At 30.0% G+C, this 23,927-nt stretch overlaps 2 protein-coding genes across 2 annotated transcripts; both read left to right on the top strand.

Annotated features, from left to right (window-relative positions):
* Window positions 1-13,388: 13,388 nt before the first annotated feature.
* LOC129284326 (uncharacterized) lies at window positions 13,389-15,760 on the top strand. The gene is made up of 5 exons (XM_054919752.1): window positions 13,389-13,595; window positions 13,837-13,969; window positions 14,271-14,395; window positions 14,517-14,663; window positions 15,410-15,760. Exons 1-5 carry the CDS (start codon window positions 13,398-13,400, stop codon window positions 15,542-15,544), a joined length of 738 nt encoding a protein of 245 aa, XP_054775727.1. The 5' UTR covers window positions 13,389-13,397; the 3' UTR covers window positions 15,545-15,760.
* Window positions 15,761-17,619: 1,859 nt separating this feature from the next.
* LOC129323194 (uncharacterized) lies at window positions 17,620-19,684 on the top strand. The gene is made up of 4 exons (XM_054969794.1): window positions 17,620-17,978; window positions 18,792-18,881; window positions 19,000-19,096; window positions 19,184-19,684. The coding sequence occupies exons 1-4, from the start codon at window positions 17,762-17,764 to the stop codon at window positions 19,320-19,322; spliced, it is 543 nt and encodes a 180-aa protein (XP_054825769.1). The 5' UTR covers window positions 17,620-17,761; the 3' UTR covers window positions 19,323-19,684.
* The last annotated feature ends 4,243 nt before the right edge of the window (window positions 19,685-23,927 follow it).

Below are 23,927 nucleotides of genomic sequence, written 5' to 3'. Positions count from 1 at the left end.
TTTACCTTGACCCCATCTCTTAATTAATTAAGATTGGGAGTTAATTAGGGAATAGTAACTGAGATTTTACAAAGTATTTGTTTCAAGTTAAAGCATAAAAAAAATCAGGGAATTCAAGTTAATTATATAATATTAATAAATATATCTTTCACTGCTCACCTAATCTTTTTAGTAAAATCATTGTATCATGCTCATACAAATGATTGATTAATGGTATTATAACATAAATTATATTATTTGTTTGATTTACAATCATTATAATTATGATTTATAAATAATATTATGCCATAAATTGTAGTACTATTCACTATAGTACATGTCTTTTTTAAGGTGATATGAAAAATTTCAATCCTTCCTTGCAAGTATCATCTTATTAAAATTTTAGTTTTATAGTTGTCGGCTTTAAGGATACCTTAAAAAAAACAAGAAGAAGAAGAAGAAGCCGTTCCTTAAATTTTAATTTACACAGGGACAACACAATCTAAAATAAAATAAGTTATTATTTATATTTTTAATATGTATGAGCATAACAAATTTTAGATAAAATATTCTTTAAATTTTAATTTGTATAAATTAATAAATTATAGCGTAAAATACACTGATATCTCTTTTGTTTTGTTAGAATTATAATGACTTATCTTTTTAAAAAAAATCTATACTTTAATCTTATTTTTAACACTACTAGTAATACTATGTTAAATATTCTAAAATATTTAATTTATTATTTGCATTTATGTTGAAAAATTCTAAATTATTAATTTCCCCTTATAATCTATTTGTTTATCCTCTTGCTTTCTAATTTAAGGAACTTCAAATAATTTTTTTGCCAAAAAAATTTAAACAATTAAGTATGACAGTAATTTAAAAATATTTTATGAAAATTATAAAATTTTAATAAACATAAACACAAATTATAGTGATTAATCTATTTCTTGTTTCATTAATTTTTTTAACATAGGTGTTTGAAATATTATTTTAACAAACTTATGTATTTCATTTTTAAAAAAAATACTAAATAAATTAGTTTGTATAACTAATAAATTTAATATATGAATAAAAATTTAAAAAAATATATCAATAATGATATTTTGATCCAATATATGTGATTTAATTTTCAACTAATGACTATATTAATGAAAATAAAAACTTAAAAATAGAAGATATGTTTGTATTTTGTACTTGTAAATCACGTAATATTACTATAAACTTTAAAAAATGGTTGTCAAATAAAAAATGATTGTTTAGATGGCCAAAAGAATCTAGGGGAAATTCAATATAAGACCATGAAAGAGAATTATTTATGAATGAGGCTAAAAAATTCTTGGGAACTTGGTCTAAAATGGGGAAAAAAAATTGTTACCCAAAATGACTAAAATTTCTTTTTGCAAAAGAAAGAAAAAAAGGCAGATAAAGTTCATGTTAGTTGTGTAACTTTACTTATTAATTTTTCAAATTGCTTGTTAATGACTTTATTTTACTTGTTAAATCTGTGACTCTCTCAACTGAAGTGCATCACTTATTAATTACATAATTTTACTTATTAATTAGACAATAAGAATTCTTAACTACTTAACTAGCTAACCTGTGATTCCTTAAACTCAACTATGTACATTATTTTTTATTTTTCCAATTGTACTTGTTAATTTTGCAATAATATTTATTAATTCTATAACTTGACTTGTTAATATCGTGACAAGATTTGTCCAATCTATTAATCTAAAAGGCAATTAAACATTTGTTAATTATGTAATAATTTTATTTGTTAATTTCTTAACAATACTTGTTAATTATCTATCATCACTTATTAAATGATATTTGATATCTTGTCCAACATCAAACTTGTAAAAAAGTCTATTACTTATGAAAGTATTATCTTAAATTGTGAACTACATAATATTACTTGTTAGCCACATAATATTACTTGATAATGCTTAATATCACTTGTCAATTTACATTTCATCTCTTATTACAAAAAATCAATCATCAAATACATTCCATCTCTAATTTACGCTCCAACACAAGGAAATTTGCTGTCAATTTAAATTTCCATCTCTAATTACAAAAGATAGAATATCAGAGAAATACATGCTTTCAACCATGATATCACCTTTTTCTTTTAGCTTGTCTCAGTGTTTGAAATTAGTGAAAGGGCTGTTGTAAATTTTGAATTAGATGGATGATCCTCTGGCCACTAAAACAAGTCAATCTTCAGGGCAGATAGTTTATTGCCTTCAAGACAATCAATCATTCACAAGGTTAATACATATGCTACTTCCAATAACATCAACTGTATAATACTGAAATTGATCCTTGAACTGGATCCTTGCAAAGATTTACACTTAAATTATTTATTATATATATATGTCACTTGTTAATCTCTTATATCAAACTTGTTAGTTTCCTAGGTCTACTTGTTATTATGCTTGATATAATTTACAAATCAACAAAACCCACATTTCATTCAATATTACTTATCAATCTCTTGCGCAAGTCTTATTAATTTTGTAGGTTTACTTATAATTATACTTCATATAATTTACAGACTAACGACCCGACGTATATATTGTTAAATTACCTATTTATCAAAGTCAAAACCCCTTCGGGTCAGTTTTGCATTACAAACCAATAGAAATGCCAAAGCGAATGGAAAGGAAAATCAAACCTTAAGAGCAGATCTTCTCAGAGATAAATCGTTGCTGACAGGAACAATTATAAACACCTGCAAACGATATCACAGCGCACGTATTCCTCTATCAAGTATTGCTAAATGGCTGAGTAAAGAATCTCTTGCTTTGTACATTATTATGCTTTAATTTGACATTTAGCTGGCAGAGATTTAAGCTTCCTCTAAAACCCATATAGAATGCAAAAGAAAGTCAAACCATGATTCCATTTCCACTTCGTGATGTATTCTATTCAGCCAAATAGAGTGTCAGCACTTAGAAGAAGAAGTCACTGGGTTTACATTGGGACACAGACTGGGTTTACCTACAAACATTCCTTCCTCCATTTTAACTTAAGGGCAATTCAGTCATTTACTGTATAAAGTTTTTTTTATTTTAATCCCAAATGCCTGCCGTGTATTATCAGATTTTGTTGGTTTTAAATTTTAATTAAATCTCTGACGAAGTCCTATATTGAAATTCTCCCTAAATACTATATATAAAAATGCTGTATATAAACTACATACATATGGACTACGTCAGGTGGGTTTTGTTTTGCAAGTGGAGGGGCTTTGTTTTGCGAAGATACAGAGAATTTCACTGTACATTTGCATTTGTAATCGGATGGCATTCCCGGGTTCCGTGAAGTATCGTACGATACAGTCTTCTCAAGAAGTCTGCATCAAATAGAATAATTAAGTTCTTTTGCAGATTTCAGGGTTTGGAGACTTTTCTCTCTCCAAAATTTTTTTAAAAACATTAGATACTTTATATTAAAAGGTGGGGTAATATGCCCCTAGATAAATTTTTCTGCAGCAAAATTATTCTTCTATTAGAGAACCCATCATGTTTTTTATTATTTACTAATGTAAAATAGTTAAAGGATCCACGGATGATGATATTTTGACCATCTAGCATGTGCCCAAGGAGCTGGAAGTTGCAGTGACAAATGAAAGGAATTAGGTATAATTTTAGCAGTGAAATGATGATAAAATATGTTAAAATGCAGTATTGTCACTGTACACAGGTCATACAACTATCCTACGTTAGCAAATACTCCCTTCGATCCTATTTATAAGTCATTTTTACCAACCTCATCAATACCAATACAATAAAAATACAAGGAATAAAAGTAAGTAAAATTCCAAACATACCCCTATATAATAAATCTAAAAAGTAATGTCCTGTTACTTTTTCTCTCTTATGAAGAGTAATTTTGAAAATACCTCTCAAATATTACTTAAAAAGACGCACCATGACTTATAAATGGGACCAAATACACCTTTTAAAATGGGACTTATAAATGGGACCAGAGAGAGTAATAGATAAGATAATGAAACTCTGATAAAAAGATAATTTTACTTCTCAAAAAATTATTTAGAAAGTATATTATCATACCTTATAATCTTTATATAAGGTAATTCTCTTTAAATCTATAAATGATCTATTTGATATATTCACGTTAGGTAGTTGTACGATGAATTCATTGTGCCTGACAACTTGCAAAAGAAGACCCTCTTCGTTGGTCCCCACAAAGTAAGTCGTCATCCTAACATTAAGGACCATGCTTTTGATGAACAAGCTGAGGACTTAAGTAATAATTTTCTAACAAGGGCTAAAACAGAAACTTTATTTTTGATACCTTATTGTCAAGGATGAATTAATGTTAATATTAGTCCTAAATTTTAAAGTAATTTTATTTTTTAAAATATAAAGATTAATATTTTAAATGATTAAAATTATAGGAATTAAATTGTAAGAGTTAAAATTCAGAGACTAAATTACAATTTAATTAAAATTATAAAGATTAAATTATAATGAGTTAAATTAAGTGATTGAGTTATAAAATTAAAATTTTGAGAATTAAATGATTAAGTTTTTAAAAAATTTATATAGAAACTAAAAAAGTAGGCTGGAATGAGCAAAGGCCCAGAGTATCTGAAAAAGCTATATAGCGACGAATATAATCTTCAAACAAAAAGAAACGGTATTATGAACTAATGGAATCAGAGAAATGGATAGAATCATAGAAACCTGGATTTTTCTGCTTCATTATCAAATCGATCGGCTTTGGAACTGTGAGCTAGCGAGAGCGAGGACATACATCTGCATCTCCTCAGGGCTTGGAGCTCCAAATCCTTCATTAAACTCTCCGTTCCTGTCAGAATCAAAGAGCCACATGCTCCTGATATTTCTCTTCATTTATTATCCGCTGGTTTTTGACTCAATCAACTTAACTGCCGTTCTTGGCATCGAGATCATATTAAAAAACATTTTAATATTTTTTAAAAAAGATTAAAATTTTACTGTAGGCTCAAAGTACTTAAATGAAATAAATTTTCTTGGTTAACTGACCAAAATGCTCTTCAATTATAATTAGTATTATTGATATAACAAGTCAACTTATAATTTTTACAAATAATATTAATAGAATAACAAGTTAAGTTACGGGTTTTATAAATAACATTAATAGTATAAACATAATTTTTTATTATTCTTGTAATATTACATATAAAAATCATAACTTAACTTATTACTATAGCAGTATTTTTTTGTAAATTATTATAACAATGTTATTTATAAAAATTGTAACTTGTTTTGTTATTTTACTAATGTTACTTATAAAAATGGTAACGTGACTTGTAATCTAAAATATTATTTGTGCAACTAACATCTCTTGTAGAATGTAATATCACTTATAAATTTTTAACATTGCTTGTCAAATCTATAATGTTACTTGCAAATATGACTTCTCTTACATGTTTTTTACTTTTGTTCAAACATTAGGGTAATAATGTCATTTCACTTTGAAACTTAATTTCATGTGAGTCTTCAAAACCTGCAGTATAATTTTAGAAATATTTGGGTATGATTGAAAAATATGTGCCCACCATGATCCTAGAATGAAATTCTCCCTATATTTTATTCTTTAGTAATTATTTAACCAATTTTTTACTTCCAATTTAACTTAATAATTATTTAAAATTATAATTAAAAAATAATTAATATTTATTTTGAGTAAAAATTTTGCTCCCATTATCTAATTTTCGAGGTCTGTCATTGATATAGCATTAGGTAATTTTTATGATTGTTTTTTCCACCATCCTCCTATTTCATTTATAAACTCTTCTTTTTTAAAAAATAAAATATTAGAATTTCAATTATCATGATTAAGACACTTATATAGAATATGTAATGGGGGTATAATTAAAAAATATAGTTTTTAATATTTATTATAGGGTTAATGAGCATTCTGGTTCCTAAAGTATTACGCGAAAAGCGCTCTAGACCTTGAACTCCTAAAATGTGTAAAATGGACTCTAAACTTTTAAATTCATAGCAAATTACCCCCATCGTTAACTTATATTTAATGTCGTTACTATTTTCTTAGTGGGGCCTAATCAAAATATTGATGTGGCAGTTTCTTGCTGATGTGTTATTTGTTAATGAGCATTACAGACCTTAAACTATTATGTGAGTAGTATCCTGGACTTTAAACTTTGAAATTCAAAGCAAATTATCCTCACCATTTATGTGTAGAATGTTGACTATTATGTAGATCAAGTTAGCCTAAATATGGTCCACCGTGGTGAACGATCCATAATTTTGTGAAATGACAGTCTTGTTTGGTAATATGTTTTGAAAACAGTTTTATATTCTCTAGAACAAAAAATAAAAAAATCTATTTGATAATGTGTTTTTAAAAAGTGTTTTGAAAAATTAAAAAAACACAATATTGTTTTGGAGAATAGAAAAACAAAAATATCTTTTAAATATTATGAGATTATTGTTCTAAAGAACAAGAAAGAATGAGAAAAGCACATATTTTCATCATTTTTTTGTTTTCAAAACATGTTTTTTACAAAACATCAATTCTTATAACAATAAAATAAAAGCAATTTCAAACAGGGCCAACATTTTTAGCCCCCTTTTTTGTATTATTTTTCAAATGATTGGCGTGACATGCTTACATGTACTTTATAACTTTGTTTTAGTCTTATTTTAAATAACATTTATTTAATAGTGAAAACTTGGGCTCTTATTTGGAAAACCTTTGAGTATCAGAAGATTTTTTAGATAATGGATGCGAAAGTCAATAATTTCATCAGCAGATTTCAAACCCAAATTAACCGGTTAATTAAAATCCTCTAATATTTAAACTTCTTTTCAAATGAGATTTCAAATTTTCATTATCAAATAAATAAACATTATTGAAAATAAAACTAAATTATGTAAAGTATATGGAATTATGTGATACCAATCGTTTGAATAATATTGAAAAAAACAAGGTAAAAAAGGCCATTTCACACAATTTTGGGTTGTTCACCACAGTTAACGATGTATTTACCAAGGCAAACCACGTTGAGGCTAATTTAGTTTATATAATAGTCAATATTTTATACATAAATAGTAGGGATAATTTTCTCTAAATTTCAAAGTTCAGGGTCTAGAATGCTACTCATGTAATAGTTTAGGATTTATGGTACTTATTAACAAATAATACATTAGTAAGGGACTAACACATCAGCATTTTGATTGAACCCCACTAAGTGAACAGTGACAGCATTATGTATAAATTAACGATAGGAGGTAATTTGCTATGAATTTATAAGTTTAGAGTGCATTTTGTATATTTAGGAGTTTAGAGTCTAAGGCATTTTTCGCATAATACTTTAGGGTTCAAAATGCTGATTAACCCTCTATTATAAGGCATCTTTTAGAAGAAATGGGTTGTCATTAGGATAAAGCATTTGGTGGGGTATTAATTACATTTTTCTAATATGATATTTATTTAAGCTCACTAATTGTGAAATATAATGCAATATAAATTTAAAATTTTTATTTAAATATGGGTAAAATTGAAAGTATATTATTTTTGGAAAAACAAATCGATAACTTAACCACTTTTCATGATTCTAATAAGATGGTTAGAGGTGTCTTACACTAACAATGAAGTAAAATTTTTCAAGGATGATGCATGCATGCAAGAATTTTAATACAGACACAATGAATTATGAGACAACTATAATTGAATCTAAAACTTTTAGAGTCTAAGATGATTAAAAGCTTCATGTTGAAAATTTTTAAGGAAGATGCATATAAGATTTTCACCCATGATTGTTTTTTTGAGGAACAACAGGTAGCCTATATTGATAAACGAGATAATTTTTTTCTTGAATTATTTTTATAAGATCAAAACATTAGTCATCCATTAATTTTGACATTTTTTGCTGATGTGGCATGTGTGTGAAGCTCACGCATAGTGAAAAGTAAAACTTTGATTATGTCTATTGATGCTAATTTGTCCTTGAAGGTTTGTTAAAATAAAATTAATTAATATTGTTAAAATACTAAATATTTGAATATTCAATAATTTAAATATTATTATTTATAAATATTCATGAAAAAATCATAAATTATTTTTAAAATTTTAACAGTTCAAATTATTTTTTTCAAAAATTTATCAATGAATTGTAAATTATGTATGAAGATTTGTAAATAATAATACTACTATTCACAAATAAATTACATACAATGACCTTATAAGAAAATTAATGTTGATTAAATCTCTTAAATGTTCTATACCATTTTCTGTAATTTATTATTCAAGTAACGATCAAATTAATGAATATTTAGAATTGAAGTACCTTTTACTAAACTTTTTGAATAGGCTAAAATATAGTAATTATAATATATCAAGAGTAATTTGAACTAATCAAGATGAATGGATTGCTAACTTTAGGTGTTCATTCCCTCCGTTTAAAAATATAAGATATTTTTAATCGAATCTCACATCTCAATAAAGTAGTTATCACTTTCAAACTAACCCTATATTTTTATATATACTCGTATTAAATATCCTACAATAAATACAAAGTCACTATCAATAGAGGTACTTTTGAAAAAAAGGCAATGATTACATCTCGAAAGATAAAAAATGCCTTACATTTTAAATATTCAACTCCTCAAAAAATACCTTATATTTTTGAACAAAGGGAGTATAAATTTATAAAATACCTAAATATTAAATTTGGGTGGTGCAAAGATTTTGGAGGAAGACTGTTAATTGACAAAAAAATCACAAAAAAGGACCTAAAACATTTAAGGAATTTAAATATTTTTTTATTATTTAAAAATCTTTACACAATTTATAATTCATCTATAAATTTTTGAAAAATTTGTTTGAGTTATTAATATTCAACAATAATTTATGAATTTTGTACGAATATTTATAAATAATAATATTTAATTAATAAATATTAAAATACTTAATATTTTAATAATATTTATTAGTAAGACTTTAGGATACCAAGGTTCTTGAAGAAAGAGTTAAAGGACAAATTAATACTAAATGTCATGGTCAAGTCCTATTTGTCACGATGTGTGAGTCTTGTAACACTCTCAAAATTACACCAATTATTTACTAAAATATGATTAAGTAATTAAACATTAACCATTAAACATCTATTTTTTTTCAAAAAAATTATCATGGCAAATAATTATTTATCATGGTAGAAGAAATTTTAGATATTATTTTTAAATCTCATCATGGTAATTAATTAAAATCATTTTCACAAAATTTACCATAATAGAAAGAGCATTTTGTACAATAGAACATTTTGTCAAATTGGACTATCATGATAGCAAAGGATCTATCATAGTAGAAAAACTTAAACATAGTGAATAGACCTGTAATATAGGAAGCAAATAAATTTAACAAATATATACTAAGTTGAATAAAATGTACCAAATAGGTTCCTATTGAAAATAAATATTTTAAATCCACCATTTTATTAAAAATCATAAACACAAGTAAAGAATTGTTCTCAAGGGTAGTTTGATTCAAAATGTCATATTAATCTCTCAAATAGTTAACAAAGTGATTCAAGTGTCCATCCAAAACAATAACACTGGACTCTGATTAGACAACATACTTTCCAAACATAAACTTAACAATCAATACCAAGAGTGAGCCTAAACATCACTTTTCTCAAAGTGTGAACATAACTTGACCAGAGTCCACTCTAGGGTGAACAACTTGATCACAACCCATCTACTTCAAACATCATATGGCAAATTGTGTCCTTGTATAAGTAGAATAAAACTATAGTTGAATTACAGTCGCCCAATATAATTTTATAATTATATTTAAATAAAAAATAACAATTTTAAGATATAATAGAATATTCTAGGTAATCATCTATAGCCATGAGGGTCAGAGATAATTCTCATGAACACCACATGTGAATTCTATCTACATTTAGAGTCTACATGCTCAATAGTATTCCAAAATTTCTCTAGGTTGGCAAATATACATTATTAATCCAAAGAAGCAAAACAAGAAGGATTAGTGTTTCACACGCTAATCTAAGCCTTGGTGCTTCTTTGATTGGACCTACTCTATACAAATGTTAACTACAAGGAATGAGATATAAATGACCTAATAACCAGTACCAATATGCTATAATGTATGAAATGCAATTGATCATGTAATTGCTAAGTGGACATACAAGATATTTTTTTCAGACAATAAAAACTAAACAACCAAATACATACATACATACATACATACATCACCTTATTTCCTCCTTTCTCCATACCCAACACTTAGCTCACCCCAACTAAAGGTAAATTAGCCCAAGCTATATGGGCCACTCTTGGATTAGATGAGAACTTACCATGTGACAATCCGAACAATACTAAATACTCCTAAATACAAGGCTCCCAATACCATTTTATGCAACCCATACAGATTGTGTAACAATAATACACTTGAAAAAGCAAATTCATATTTCCAAACATATATAATTTTGAGTTATCATTCATGTTTTTCAAGCATAGCATTTCATGCCAAACATAGTCATATACAAATTTTCATTCTGGTTGGCAAAAATCATTTTCAACTTATAATGCACAATTCCAAACATATTTTTTCCAAACAATAAATCGTTTCAGCAAAATCAAACATAATTATTCACAAAGCACATACATTAACAAATTAGTGGAGGTTACCTCATGGCTTTATCAACAAATTACCCTTTACAATTTCCCTTCCACCATAAACTCCAACAATAGTACAATCTACACATTAAATAGCATTATGAAATATTAGTTTTAATTTTTGAAACCAATAAACAACTCCAAACATGGAGTTAAAGAATATCACTTCAATTTCTAAGTCCATCATTTACACTACTCTAGGATTAGTACCCATAATCAAAATTCTAACTCCTCGTTTAACATCAATCAAATAGACCATAATAAATACTTCAATCCATTTTCTATTATCAAAATTCCCCTTCTATTCCTTAAATTTTCACAAAAAAATACCTAAAAATTAAAAATTCAATCACAAGCCTCAAATCATCATTCCACAACCTCATAAACATGTTTATATACTAAATAAACTTCTAATCACTCCAAAATCATCTTTGAAATTTAGATTTAACAAAATCTTAATTGTAACAGTCTAGGGTTTTGCTCATAATCAATAAATTCGGATTTCATCCCCAAAATAATGTTTTAGTAAATATATTACACTTCTATCAACCTCAGCAACAAGATACAATCATCATAAATTTGAATTCTAAACTCCTATGGAACCCCTAATAGAAAAGCATCCTCAAATCCAAGAGAAAACTAGAATAAGAGAGGGGGAGACTAGAAACTTACCCCAAGTGATCTCCAAGCTCAAAGCATCTCCAAGGCTCCAAGAATCCATGCCTTAGCATAACAAAATCCATGCTCCAGAACATGGACCATTATATTAGCATTCGTCCGCGCGTAATTGTCCCTTCAAAAATCATGCCCATGTGAGGACAACCTTACTTAAAACGAGTCCAGCTCCTCTAGTCACATTCGTGAGCTGTTGAGCCCTTTGTTAGGCTTGTTCGCCGATAAACAATAGCAAGGAAGGCTTGTTCACATCCACAAGCAGTTGAGCCCTTTGTTAGGTTCGTTTGCAGGCAAACAATGGCAAGGCAGGCAATTCCCACATAAGCCCAAATCTATTGGCCCAATCTAACTCAAACCTATTTCTGGACCTTAATTAACAACCCGTGCATAATTTAGGCCCAATTTAATTGTAATTAGAAGCCTAATTAATTTCTTAATAGGGTAAAATTTAAAACACAAATTACAAATTTATTACAATAAAAATGTAAAATTGAGGGCCAATCTTACAAATTCTTAAAGATTGACACTTTAAGATTTAATTTAAATTAATTGGTTCCCTTGGTCTTATCTGTCATTCTCCCTTTCATTTTACTCCCTTCCCTCCCTTCTTCCCTTTTTACAAATTAAGAGCCTGAGTTTTGATTGGATGTGAAGTTTGACGAGATGATGGCGGTGAGCTTGGCCTGCAAAGATGGGAGCAAGTTGGGAATGGATAACGGCAGGTATGTGCGGCACACGCTGGAGCTGGTGGATGACACCATGTGTTAGCTTCGCAAAATCTTTGCTGTTCATCTGTTCTCTGGCAAGGCCTTGGATGATTTAAGACATCTCCGTTTAAGGTTTGTAGCCTCTTTCACTTTATAGCCTTCATATCATAGTGGGTTTGATCAGACTGTAGTGATTTTGCATTCTGCATTTTCCTCTTGTAAAGATGATGGAGGTTTGATGGCACGTGGTCAGAGAAGATGATGGAGGTTCGACGTTCGAAAAAGATGCATGATGAAGAAGAAAAATGGAAGATAGTCAAAAAATGTATAGCCACTTGTAGGCTGTAGCCCAGTCTGGCCAACTAACATTCTTTGGCTTAAAATTAGGGCTGTGCAAAAGTCTCCCAGTCCTGTCTGGTCCAGTCCAACCCGAGATGGTCTCAGTCTTGTTCGGTCTGTATAGTCACTGGTCCTTCAGGACCAAAAGGACTAAAAAGACCAGACTATTTTTTCGGGTTGGACTGGACAAGAGACCAGGCATCCGGACCACTTGGTCCAGTCCAGTCCTATTAATTTTTTTTATTATAATTATAATTAATTTATTTTGACAAATGTTTAAAGTGTAATTGATGCTAAGGAGATGATTGCATAAAGATTTATTAAGTTTGTTTCTAAATTGTTATTGTAATATAGTGTTGTTGAATTTTTTGAGTACTGTTTTTATTAAAGTTTATAAATTTAAATAATTTAGACTATAACAAAAATATTTTTTTTTTCTTATTGTTAGAAATTATTATGGATTTATTATTATTATAAGTATTTTTACTATCTTAATTGAGTTTATTATGTTGGAATGGATTATTGCCTCTCATAGAATAAAAAGAGGGAAAAAAAGCTAAGTGAGTACTGGACTGACAGGACCAGTCTCCCAGTCCTATGGACCAAGTCCGGTCCTGTTAATCTTCGGGTTATCACTGGACAAGACTGGACTACGGGTTGCCTAACCCAGTCTTTTTCATGAAAGAGACCGGACTTCGGGTTAGGGTGAAGTCCAGTGCCGTCCAGTCCTTTGTGCAGCCCTACTTAAAATTAAACAAGAGGCCTTGGATGTTTCATTTCTTATATTCATAATTTATTTTACACTGCCTCATATAGGTTATTAAGTGGTTTTTTAAAAATTAATTCATAATTAAATTTATATTATTAAAAAAAATCACTGAAATATCTTTTTAATTTCTTTTTAAATTTTTTTAAAAGTAGAATTTCGGTTTTGCCCCGAAAGAGAAACCTGATTTCGTCAAGGCCTTAAATCTTCGAAAGTCTAAAACCCAGAGGTAACAGATAGTGACGAATGGACATGGAAGTGGATCCTCCGAAACCAGAGCAGCAACAAGTAGTCAAAGCATCAGACCTTTTCAAAGCCGCCGAGAACGGCGACGTCTCAACCTTCCAACTTCTCTCTCCGGTGAATCTCTCCAATGCTCTCGTTCTCCGAAATGAGGATGAACGTTCCCTTCTTCACGTCGCTGCTTCCTCTGGTCACTCTCAGGTCTTTGTTTCTTCGTATTTCTCGATTATCCGATTCCTCTCTTCGTTATTTCCTTGAAAATTTGGGTGGAATTACTGTTACTGAACCATATTGGCAAGGGTCTGGTTTCCCTTTGAGAAATTGAGTCCTTGTGGCTGTCGGCTTCGAAGCAGCCCTAGATCCTTGTTTTTATTGGTGATTATTTCCAGCAATCTTAGCTTATCTTTTTTTCTTTTTTGGGGTTGTTTTGATATGAAATCAGATGGTGAAAATCCTCGCATCTGCTGAGGGATCCGCAAAAGTGATAAATAGTGCCGATGAAGAAGGGTGGGCTCCGATTCATTCTGCGGCTAGCATTGGGAATTTGGAAATAGTAGAAACATTGTTGGATAAAGGTCCGTATTCTCATAAATGTTTGAAATTCCTTCTTTCAAGCTTCATATTTTATTATTGGCAAATTTGGAATGGTTCATGTGACTGCTCTTGCTATGTTAGAGAGACTTTTGGTGGGTTCATTTTAAATCACTCGTTATATTAACTAGAATAATTATTTTCTTGATTACCGAAATTTCCTATCTTCTAAATATCTCTTAGACGGTTTCATTAACCGTGTAAGACTTATCCTGGGTTTTTCTCAACATATTTCATTTACAAAGTAGAAGATATGTTTAAATTATTTCAATTGTTTTTCAACAGGAGCTGATGTTAATTTGCAAAATAATGGGGGCCGAACTGCTCTTCACTATGCTGCCAGCAAAGGTTGGCTGAAGATTGCTGAAATTCTCATCTCTCACGGTGCAAAGATCAATGCTAAGGACAAGGTTATGAGAATGAAAGCCTTGATATACTTTTGGATTTTTAATATTTTCCCCCCCTTTCTATAAGCATATTGTCTCGGACCACTCATATAAGTGACTATTTACATGGCTTAACTGTGATCAGGTTGGAAGCACCCCCTTACATCGGGCAGCGAGCACCGGGAATTCTGAACTGTGTGAACTTTTAATTGAGGAAGGTGCAGAGGTTGATGCTGCTGATAGAGCTGGTCAAACTCCACTAATGAATGCTGTGATTTGCCAAAACAAAGAGGTATGCTCGTGACGTAATTTAATCATGAGTACTGGAAGTAGTAAAAGTTATCTGGAATTTGTTTTTCAGAATAATACTTGTTTTAGGTATTCCGTGTTCCTCTTCCGATTCCCCCTCCCCTTCCTTTTACAGCATTCATTAGTGGTCAAACTCCACTAATGAATGCGGTGATTTGCCAAAACAAAGAGTTATGCTTGTGACGTAATTTAATCATGAGTACTGGAAGTAGTAAAAGTTATCTGGAGTTTGTTTTTCAGAACAATACTTGTTTTAGGTATTCCGTATTCCTCTTCCGATTCCCATTCCCCTTCCTTTTAATGGGATATAGCTCTGAACTAGCGTAGAGTACATTAGATGAACTAATTCATGTTATAAAAAGATTGTATCAGAAGCTTCAACAACTCATTGCAATTAGTTTATGTACTGGTATGACCGGTAATCCTGTTGACCATAATCTTCTCCAAGCAAGAATTTGGTTTCAGATCCTCAGATGCTTGTGAAGATTCTGCCAATTAGATTTGATCATTATCAATAATGCATAATCCTCTCTTAATCTTCAAGAAAATTGTCACATGTATCATTTTTCATACATCCTAACTCAGTCACTCCAGTCCTTTGACGTGGTTCATGTTATTGGCATGTGTATTCATCTTGAGCTAGGAGCCTATAGATAGAGTGGATTGGTTGAAGTCTCACAATTTCAAGGGTTTAAATGTTTAATCATATGATTTGGGGTTGTTTTCCAGGTTGCTCTCCTCCTGATAAGACATGGAGCAGATGTAGATGCTCAGGACAAGGAAGGATACACAGTGCTCGGTCGAGCTCCCAATGAATTTAGACCAATACTGATAGATGCTGCCAAGACCATGCTTGAGGAATGAAACTCTAATTGTAAATGAAGAGGGATAGTACTGAAGTCTAGTTTTCCCAGGGGACGAGTTTTACACATAGATCCTGGAAACAAAAGTGTTCATAATGTTGAAAAATTATTTGAGGTTCCGAATAGATGAATAGTTTTTTTATGCTCAACTATCAAAAGGGAAAATAAATACTCATGTGCCCATGCTTGGTTTTTTCATATGTTGCTTTTTTCTTTTTCTTTTGGGTGCAATTTTTCGTATGTTGCTTTGAGTGATCATAATTGTGGTTTTGCTTGGTTGTCCCCCCCTCTAACTAGATATGGTTGGTTTTGCTCGTTAAATATACTATCGTTGAGGGAAAAAAGAAGGGGGGGTGGGGGGCGCTAAAGACGGTGCACCTTGCCAAACTTACGGTGGAAAGCGATTCTACCAAGGTGGTAAGTATGGACTATGGAGAGCAGCGGTGGATCAGAAAGGTTGTATACAAAGGTTATATGAAATGACAATTGAGGCAATTGGGTGATTAATGTGAGACGCATTTATATAGAGAAAAATATAATTATTAGTCTTTATGGTTTTATTTGAATTTTGTTTTTAATTTTCATAGCTTTTTTTCAGTTCTTTCAATCTTTATAGGAGGAAAACAATTGAAAACATTGAAACTATAGACTTGAGGAATAAACAAAATATTAAAAAAATTATAGGGGTTAAAAGTAAAATTTTAAAATTATAAAGATTGATGATTGTATTTTTTCACATTATAGAGAAAGCAAGATGTGTGTTTGCTTGGCTTACTAAGCTTGGAATCAAGCAAAATTACTAGTGTCATGTACTGTTAAAGCCTTTTTAGGGAGCTCTTGCACTGGTTGCATAGAAATGTATAGAACTTTTTATATATTGTGTTAGTTATAGTTAAATAATTAGAGGTAGTAATTCGAGTTAAATTTGACTTGCCATTCATATAAACCTAAAAAATTTTAAGGTTAGGCTTGGGGTTTAGAAGGTTTGTTTTTTTTTTAAAAAAAAAAATTTCAAGCATATTTGAGCTGTTAGAATAAGCTCGAACCCCTATGGATTTAGCTGAAATACTTGAATTCTTTATTTATTAGTAATAAAATAATATTAAAATAAGATAAAAATTAAAATATTAATTTTTTAAAAAGTAATGAAATTATATAAAAAGAAAATAATAATAATAATAATAATAATAATAATAATAATAATTTGAGAATCCAGGCTAGCCTAAAAGCTTGAGGTGTTAGGGTTAGATTTAATTATATGAGCTTTATTATATGTTTAATATTTAAGCCTGATTTAAATAAGTCAACTTAAATTGTGCTTGGCCCACTTGAATTGGCTCTATAAATAATATTCTCTCTAATTTTTATTGTATGACATTTTCAATTATTTTATGCATTTTTAAAAAAGTTAGTTTGTTCTCTTGATATCATAAAAAATAATATGAACTTTTTTTTTTATTCTTGATTTTAAAACATAATACAACTATATTAAATATCATAAAGCTAATCAAGAAAGGTTAAATTAAAAAAATAGTTTAATTATTATAAGACATCTTATTTTTTGTACTAAATTATTTCTAGAAGTTGTTTCACAAACAAGATTGGAGGAAGTATAATCTAAGTTTTAACCCTTTTGTGTTAACCAAAAAAAAAAAAAGGATAAAGAAAAAAAAAAAAGAAAACGACTATGGTTATTTTGAATGCCGCCCCTACCATTGGTTGTCCTAAACTAACTGTGAATGACTTTCAATTATCTCCGGATGGGACACGTCAATAAGCCAGCTTAATTGTAGCGATTCATAAAATCATACATCATCCAACTTCTATCGTTTTTGGCTAAGCTAAAATATATTTGTGTGAGGAGAGTAAATCAATATTGTATGTTGATTGGAAGGTTTTATGTGGAACTTATATGGATATGATTCTGATGAGAGCATGCATTATTCATTGCTAAATCACCTTAAACTACACGCGCACATATAATAATTAATTAAAAGGGGTATTTATGTTGGAAATAATTTATGATTATTTGAATTTTAATGGACGCGTACCGAGTTACTCAGTCACTGACATTAGTTGGCATATTTCAGTGGCTAAGTGTGAGCCGTTTGTCTATGCTCTCCCTTATCTCCTCCTGAGTTTTTGATTCCCTTCGTAAAAGAGAATCAGAGGAAGGAACGAAGAAGAAGAAGGAGAGGAGGTAGGGGAGAGGCCAATCATGGGTTCCTCTTCGTTATCTTGTTTCTTTCAGATTTCATCATCCACCACTAACTTCTCCATTTCTCCAAAACCCTCCCTCCCTCCTCAAAATTTTCTTCTTAGAATGCGCAGAACAAGACCTATTGATTGTTCTTCTTCGTCTTCTCGCGGAATTCTTCACAAGTCTCTCCCTCTTGCTGCTTCAATTGCTATCCTTCTCTGCTCAACCCCACCTGGTATACTTCTCGCCTTCTTTCTTTCTGTATCTCTGCATTTGTTGTTTTTATTTTCCCAATTATTGTTAGGTACACTCATGTGAGATATGTATTTAATTGTATTCACCTTGGAATCATGCTTTGCAATTGGGTTTGTTCATTTTGATGTGATTCTAATATGTGACGTGCATAAACGTTGGGCTCTCCAATGTGATGATTCTTTTTAAGTTTTGACAGCTCATATCTCGTAGCCTTTCATTGTCTTTCACCCTCTCTCACTTCCTCTCCCGGGTGGTGTGAGATGTATAATTGCAAGGTATAAAACATGAGTCTCATATGAAAAATATATGGCTCTAATATGGGGTCTATGACTGTGTGAATCATGAACTATTCAACCTCATAAGGTTCTGCGATAAGTTCTCTTGCTTGAATGTCTACAATAACAAGCCTTGTTCCATTTAGTAGGATCGACTACATAAATTACACGACATAATGACTAAGCCTTTAGATATATAGTTAATCAAAAGATTTCGTTCCATAACTTTCCTTAGTATTCTTTTTGGTCTTCTTACGCCTCTCTTCACAAGGCTTAAGACTATCTATTCCATGTCATTGGTGCCTCCCACATCCTTTTCTCTGTACATATCCAAATCTTTTCAAACAATTTTCTACCATTTTTTGCTTAATAGATACCATGCCCACTTTTTCTGACTTTTTCTACCAACTTGCTTGTACGTTTATTTAAGAATTTTTCCAATGTAACGTATTTCATTTTCTTGCTGTGTTATATAAACACAACCTCATTAATGGCTGAAACGTTTGCTCTTATGACAGCTCATGCAGGGCTCATGTCAGGATTCTCAGGAATAGAATCTATTCCTGGTCCTCAGCTTCCTCAAATTGACTTTCTGAATCGTCTAAACGGTTTGATACTAAGCTGTGTTATAGTTATGGTGTGACATTGTGAGCCATATGCTGTGTGATTTTGTGAAGCTTAATCTGATTAAATTAAAATGGGACCTACAATTATCTTTACTTACAGAGGAAAACCAGAAGAAATATGCTGAGTTTGATGAAAGATTCAAGTCTTCTCCTTTGCTGAAGAAGCTGCTAGAGCAATCCAAGTTGAACAAAGAAAAGTAATTTCCTTTTGCTATTTCTGTGAAAAAGTACTGATTTCAAAAGACAAATCAAATGCTAGTAACTAACATTAGCGTAATGCGAAGGAATCGGCAAGAGATTCAGGACAAGTACTGCATACGTGGCGCAGAATGGGGAGTAGGAGATTGTTCAGCAGAAGGAATGTCTCCTGATGAGAGGGACAAATTCATAGCCATGTTGAAGCAGAAAGCTGCGGAAAAGTAAAAGTGATGCAAATTTTGTAACACACAACTTTGCCTTTTAGAACTGTCATTATTCAGACTAGAATGTAAAGGAAACTACAATCCCACATCTATATTTCATACTTGTTTTAGAGTTTCAAACTTGGCCTATGTGTAATTGCTGAGAAGGCAGGAGCTCATGGATGTATCTGGTTTTCTTCTTCCTGGTATAGGTCGTTTTTTTGGCAGGTTCAGTTTTCTGTCCTGTCCTTTTGGTTATGTTCTAGAATGTAGACATGAAATTAGTCGTTTATCTGCATTCATAGTTCATTGATGTATTGTTGAATTGAATACCAACTTTGTCCAATCTAATCTTCTTCTGGATGGTCTGATTAGTAACATTAATCACTGCTTCAATTGACCTATATTTACAGAAAATGGACAATATTTTGTCGTTTAGCATAGAGTGAAATGAGAGGAGTGTGCATTTTGAAACTGGGATCTCTACATGCATTGCAATTGAAAATTAAATATATTAATTTCTGCTGCATTTTTTTTATTCCAACATATATGTGAAATTTCATAGCATAGAATAGAATTGGGTGACTAAATCATATTTAAAGAAAGTATATAATATTTATGTTACATCTCTAGAGTTGGTAACACGGTTGAGCCCAACTCGCAAAAAAATGATAGGTTGAATTGGAGAAAATGATTCATTTAAATATAAGGCAATTTTGGCTCGCATTACATAACTTGAACCCACATTAGTTTTTTTTTTTAAATAGACAGAAAATAAATGAATGAAATTGAGTTTAAAGTAAAGTATTCAGAGCAAGCATACATAGAATTGCAGTCTAAATAATTGAGACTTCTACATTATTTAATTCAAGTTTAAATCATGACATAAAACGATTAAAACACATCGCTCATATATAAGTTGAATATTTCAAATGATAAGCTATATTTTTATTTTGCCTAAATAAAGGTAGGATTTAAAAATTATCAACCATTTTTAATAATCAATTAGACATAGTTATTTCTGTTCTCTCAAGGTTGAGGAATGCTAAAATCTAAACCAAACAAAAAAAGAAATTATGTATATGCAAAAGAAAAACTTGCGTAAAGTGTAAAAATTAGATAATGAAAGGATCAGAAAATTAAATTAGTTTAGATTTAAGTAATGATATAACCATGACTTAATTAGAAGGATTTTTATTGTTATTTTTGGATGGTTAGTTTTTAGAAAAAATAACGATTTTTTTACAATAAAAAATAATAAAAAGAGATAAATTTATAATTAAAAAATTATAAAAAATATGTTTTTACTAGTGGGTTGACCCATCAACCCATTACGAATTGTGTAGGTTGGTAGAATTATAACTCACATATACCAATCCATCTTGCTAGACCTTGTAACTCATTGTGGGCCAACCCATAAATTGCAAGTTGACCGTATTACCAGCGTTGTCACATGTTTTTAGAGCTAGTAATGTGGTTATGTCATTGGCCTAACTTGCCAAAAAAGTGGTTGATTGAGTTGAATAATTTGGGATTTAGTAAGAAATGGGTTGTATTGAGCTAGTCCACACAACCCACCCACAAGTTGGCTCGCTCATTGGTTTCTGGATAATGAAGTGCATGCATGTATATATATATATATATATATATATATATGGATAATATATGCATGTATATATATATATATTTTGATTGATAGGGAAAAGAAAAAAAACAAAACAAAACACGGAAAAAATACTACTTAGTTGCCATCGAACAATGAGCAATGTTCTTACATAACTCTAAGAGTGTGTTTGGGAATTTATAATTGAATAAAAAGAAACGATCCTTGATAAAATAAAACGGAATGAAGTGAAGTGGAGTGAAATAAAATAAAATTTTTTATTATTTGAGAGTTTTATGATAGCAAGGAACGGTTTTATGTCATCATCACTTGAGAATTATTATAAAATGAATGAAACGAAATGATTTAAAATTTTTTTCTTTCGATTACCCATATGACTAATTTAAAAAAATAATAATGCTAATTAAATAATTATAATATTCATTCAATAAATAATAATAATAAAATTAATGGTTAAACAAGATACTAATAATTAAGAATAAAAAGGAAAGCAAGTAATAAAGTTATTTAAGAAAACATTCTTGTTACACAAGACAAAAACACAATAAAGTCATAGTGTTGAAAGGTACAATAGAGAGAGATGGCAAGAGCGAGAGAGACACGGCATGAGGTAGGGCTATATACCAATGTTTTTAGAATTAGATTGGATATTGAATTAGAAAGGTTAGCGATTCACAATTCGCATGGTTCAATCAGGTTGGGCTAGTGGTCAAACCGGTGACGTAATAATTAAATTAAAAAAATTATATATGTATATAATAATCTAAATATAAGAAATAAATATGAAATTGTCACTTAACTTAAAAGTAAACTAATTATTTTAAGTTTATCATGACTTAACAAGCCACACGATAAAATATAATATCAAATGATTAACAAAAGTTGTCATTTTCAAAAAAAAAATTTGATAAAAAATATTTTTTTAAAGAGTCAAATTTTTGAAAACCGAATCTGATTCTAGGCTTAATCCTGATTCTTAGTTCTAATGTCGGTCCAAAATGGCCCAATTTGACTTAACTTCCAAAATGATTTTTACATGCTAACCGAGCCAAAATCCAGTTTGGTCGATGGTCGAACCAATTTGACCATCCGATCTTTTAATTATTGCTATGCACTATGCCTAAATGCCTGATCAGCCTAGCCTTGCCAAAAGCATTTGGGCACATGGGGTCAAGTATTGACAGAGGTCAGACATTGCCTTGTCTGAACATGTGCAAGTTTTTTTTTTTAATTTTTGTGAATAATATTTATTTTATGCAATTATTTTTTATTAAAATTATCATGAATTATATTATTTTTATGATCTTTTAAGACATATTTTATCATACATTTTTTAAATCTCTTTGAAAATTTAAAATTTATTTTTAACTTATTATTATGTAAAATAAATGGCAATTGTTGTTCATTTGAACTTTTAAAAAATTACTTTTGATTCTAATATTAGTTTTATGAAGAATATATTTTAAATAATAATAATAATAATAATATTTTTGTCAAGGAAAACTTTTTTATATATTTTTCAAAAAATACTTGTAAAAATATTTTCGGCCAATTGGGCTAGCCTGATGTCCAAGTGCACAACGAGCTGGGCACTGAGTTGGGTTGATGCTTGGCCCAACCTTGCTCATGTGTAACTCTAACAGGAGATGAGAGAGATGACTAAAGAATAAAAATGACAGATAAATTTTTTTTTATTATGATAGAAGTTTGGGAATAATTTTGTAAATAAAATAATTATATTATACAACTCCATCTTTGACCCCCAATTTAAAGGATAAAAAGTATTAAACTATGGATAGCAAATGAGGGCTTTAGAGACCCTTCTTGCCATTCCATCCTTCTTTAAAAAAAAAAAAAACTTACAAACAATGACTATATCTTCTAATCATCCCACTCCATTTTATCTCCCTAAAAAAAATCTCCCAAATATTATGTAATCTCCAGTTTGATAATAAGGAAGAGTTTTTTACAAGGTGAAAGCATAAGTAGAGGTGGAGGCGAAAGAAAAATGAAAATCCATCGATTTTGATTGCCATGAAGCTGGGTTCCAATGTACCAAACACCTAAATTCTACGATTTTACTTCCACTTTCACTTCTCCGGAACTGAGGAGGGAATGCAAAAATCACTGTATCAGTCATCATGCTTGCGGCAAATGAAGCATATCCGTCGGCGACTTCGTCCGCACTACGATTACATTGATGAGTATCAATCTGCCAGTCTTTTTCCAGAAAACTACAATCTCATAGCAGTCACTCTCAAAACCTTGTCCCACGTCATCTTCAAACCCCAAAGAATTCCCCACACCTCAGCTGACGAGCATGAACCAGCCCCAATTCGATGAGAGAGACCAAAGATAATAAAGAATTCCCCACACCTCAGCTGACGAGCATGAACCAGCCCCAATTCGATGAGAGAGACCAAAGATAATAAATATAATAATTCATTCAGCCTTTCCCAATCCCAAATCTGATCAAAATAATAAATAAAGGCCAAAAGTTGCATATCATTAGTTAATTTGATAATTACTCGCTCCATTCCTGTATGTTAGGCGTTTTTAAAAACTACAATCTAATTTATTTTATAAGCTATTGGCCGATGAAATTATTTTATTTTAAATTAAAAATTTTAAACTATTCTTAAAAAATAAGAGAGAGAAAAAAAGCAAAAATTATATGGTTTGTATTTTCTTTTTGAGCTTGTTTGGAATCATTTTTATTTATTGTTATGAAAACTGATATTTTATAAAATATATTTTGAGAATAAGAAAATAATAAAAATAGGTATTTTTTATATATTTTTTTCTAGGATAATAATTTCAGAATATTTAAAAAATATTTTTATTTTTATATTCTCCAAAACAATATTTAATTTTTTTTGTCCTCCAAAACATTTTTTAAAAACACATTTTTAAATAGATTTTTTTTATTTTTGTTCTAGAAAATAGAAAACCGTTCTCAAAATAAATTGCCAAACAAGTTCTTTGCTTTTTATTTGAGGGGTA

Source organism: Prosopis cineraria, unplaced genomic scaffold, assembly GCF_029017545.1.
Source record: "Prosopis cineraria cultivar Desert tree isolate PC_DT_omini unplaced genomic scaffold, ASM2901754v1 PC10, whole genome shotgun sequence".
Lineage (NCBI taxonomy): Eukaryota > Viridiplantae > Streptophyta > Magnoliopsida > Fabales > Fabaceae > Prosopis > Prosopis cineraria.
This window is presented reverse-complemented; position numbering and strand designations above follow the sequence as displayed.

Excerpts from the sequence above, each read along its gene's own strand:
- LOC129323194 (XM_054969794.1), top strand. The coding sequence starts at position 17,762 with ATGGGTTCCTCTTCGTTATCTTGTTTCTTTCAGATTTCATCATCCACC. Across the intron at positions 17,979-18,791 it reads TCTCTGCTCAACCCCACCTG|CTCATGCAGGGCTCATGTCA; the intron begins GTATACTTCTCG and ends CTCTTATGACAG. Across the intron at positions 18,882-18,999 it reads CTTTCTGAATCGTCTAAACG|AGGAAAACCAGAAGAAATAT; the intron begins GTTTGATACTAA and ends CTTTACTTACAG.
- LOC129284326 (XM_054919752.1), top strand. The coding sequence starts at position 13,398 with ATGGACATGGAAGTGGATCCTCCGAAACCAGAGCAGCAACAAGTAGTC. Across the intron at positions 13,596-13,836 it reads CTTCCTCTGGTCACTCTCAG|ATGGTGAAAATCCTCGCATC; the intron begins GTCTTTGTTTCT and ends ATATGAAATCAG. Across the intron at positions 14,396-14,516 it reads AGATCAATGCTAAGGACAAG|GTTGGAAGCACCCCCTTACA; the intron begins GTTATGAGAATG and ends AACTGTGATCAG.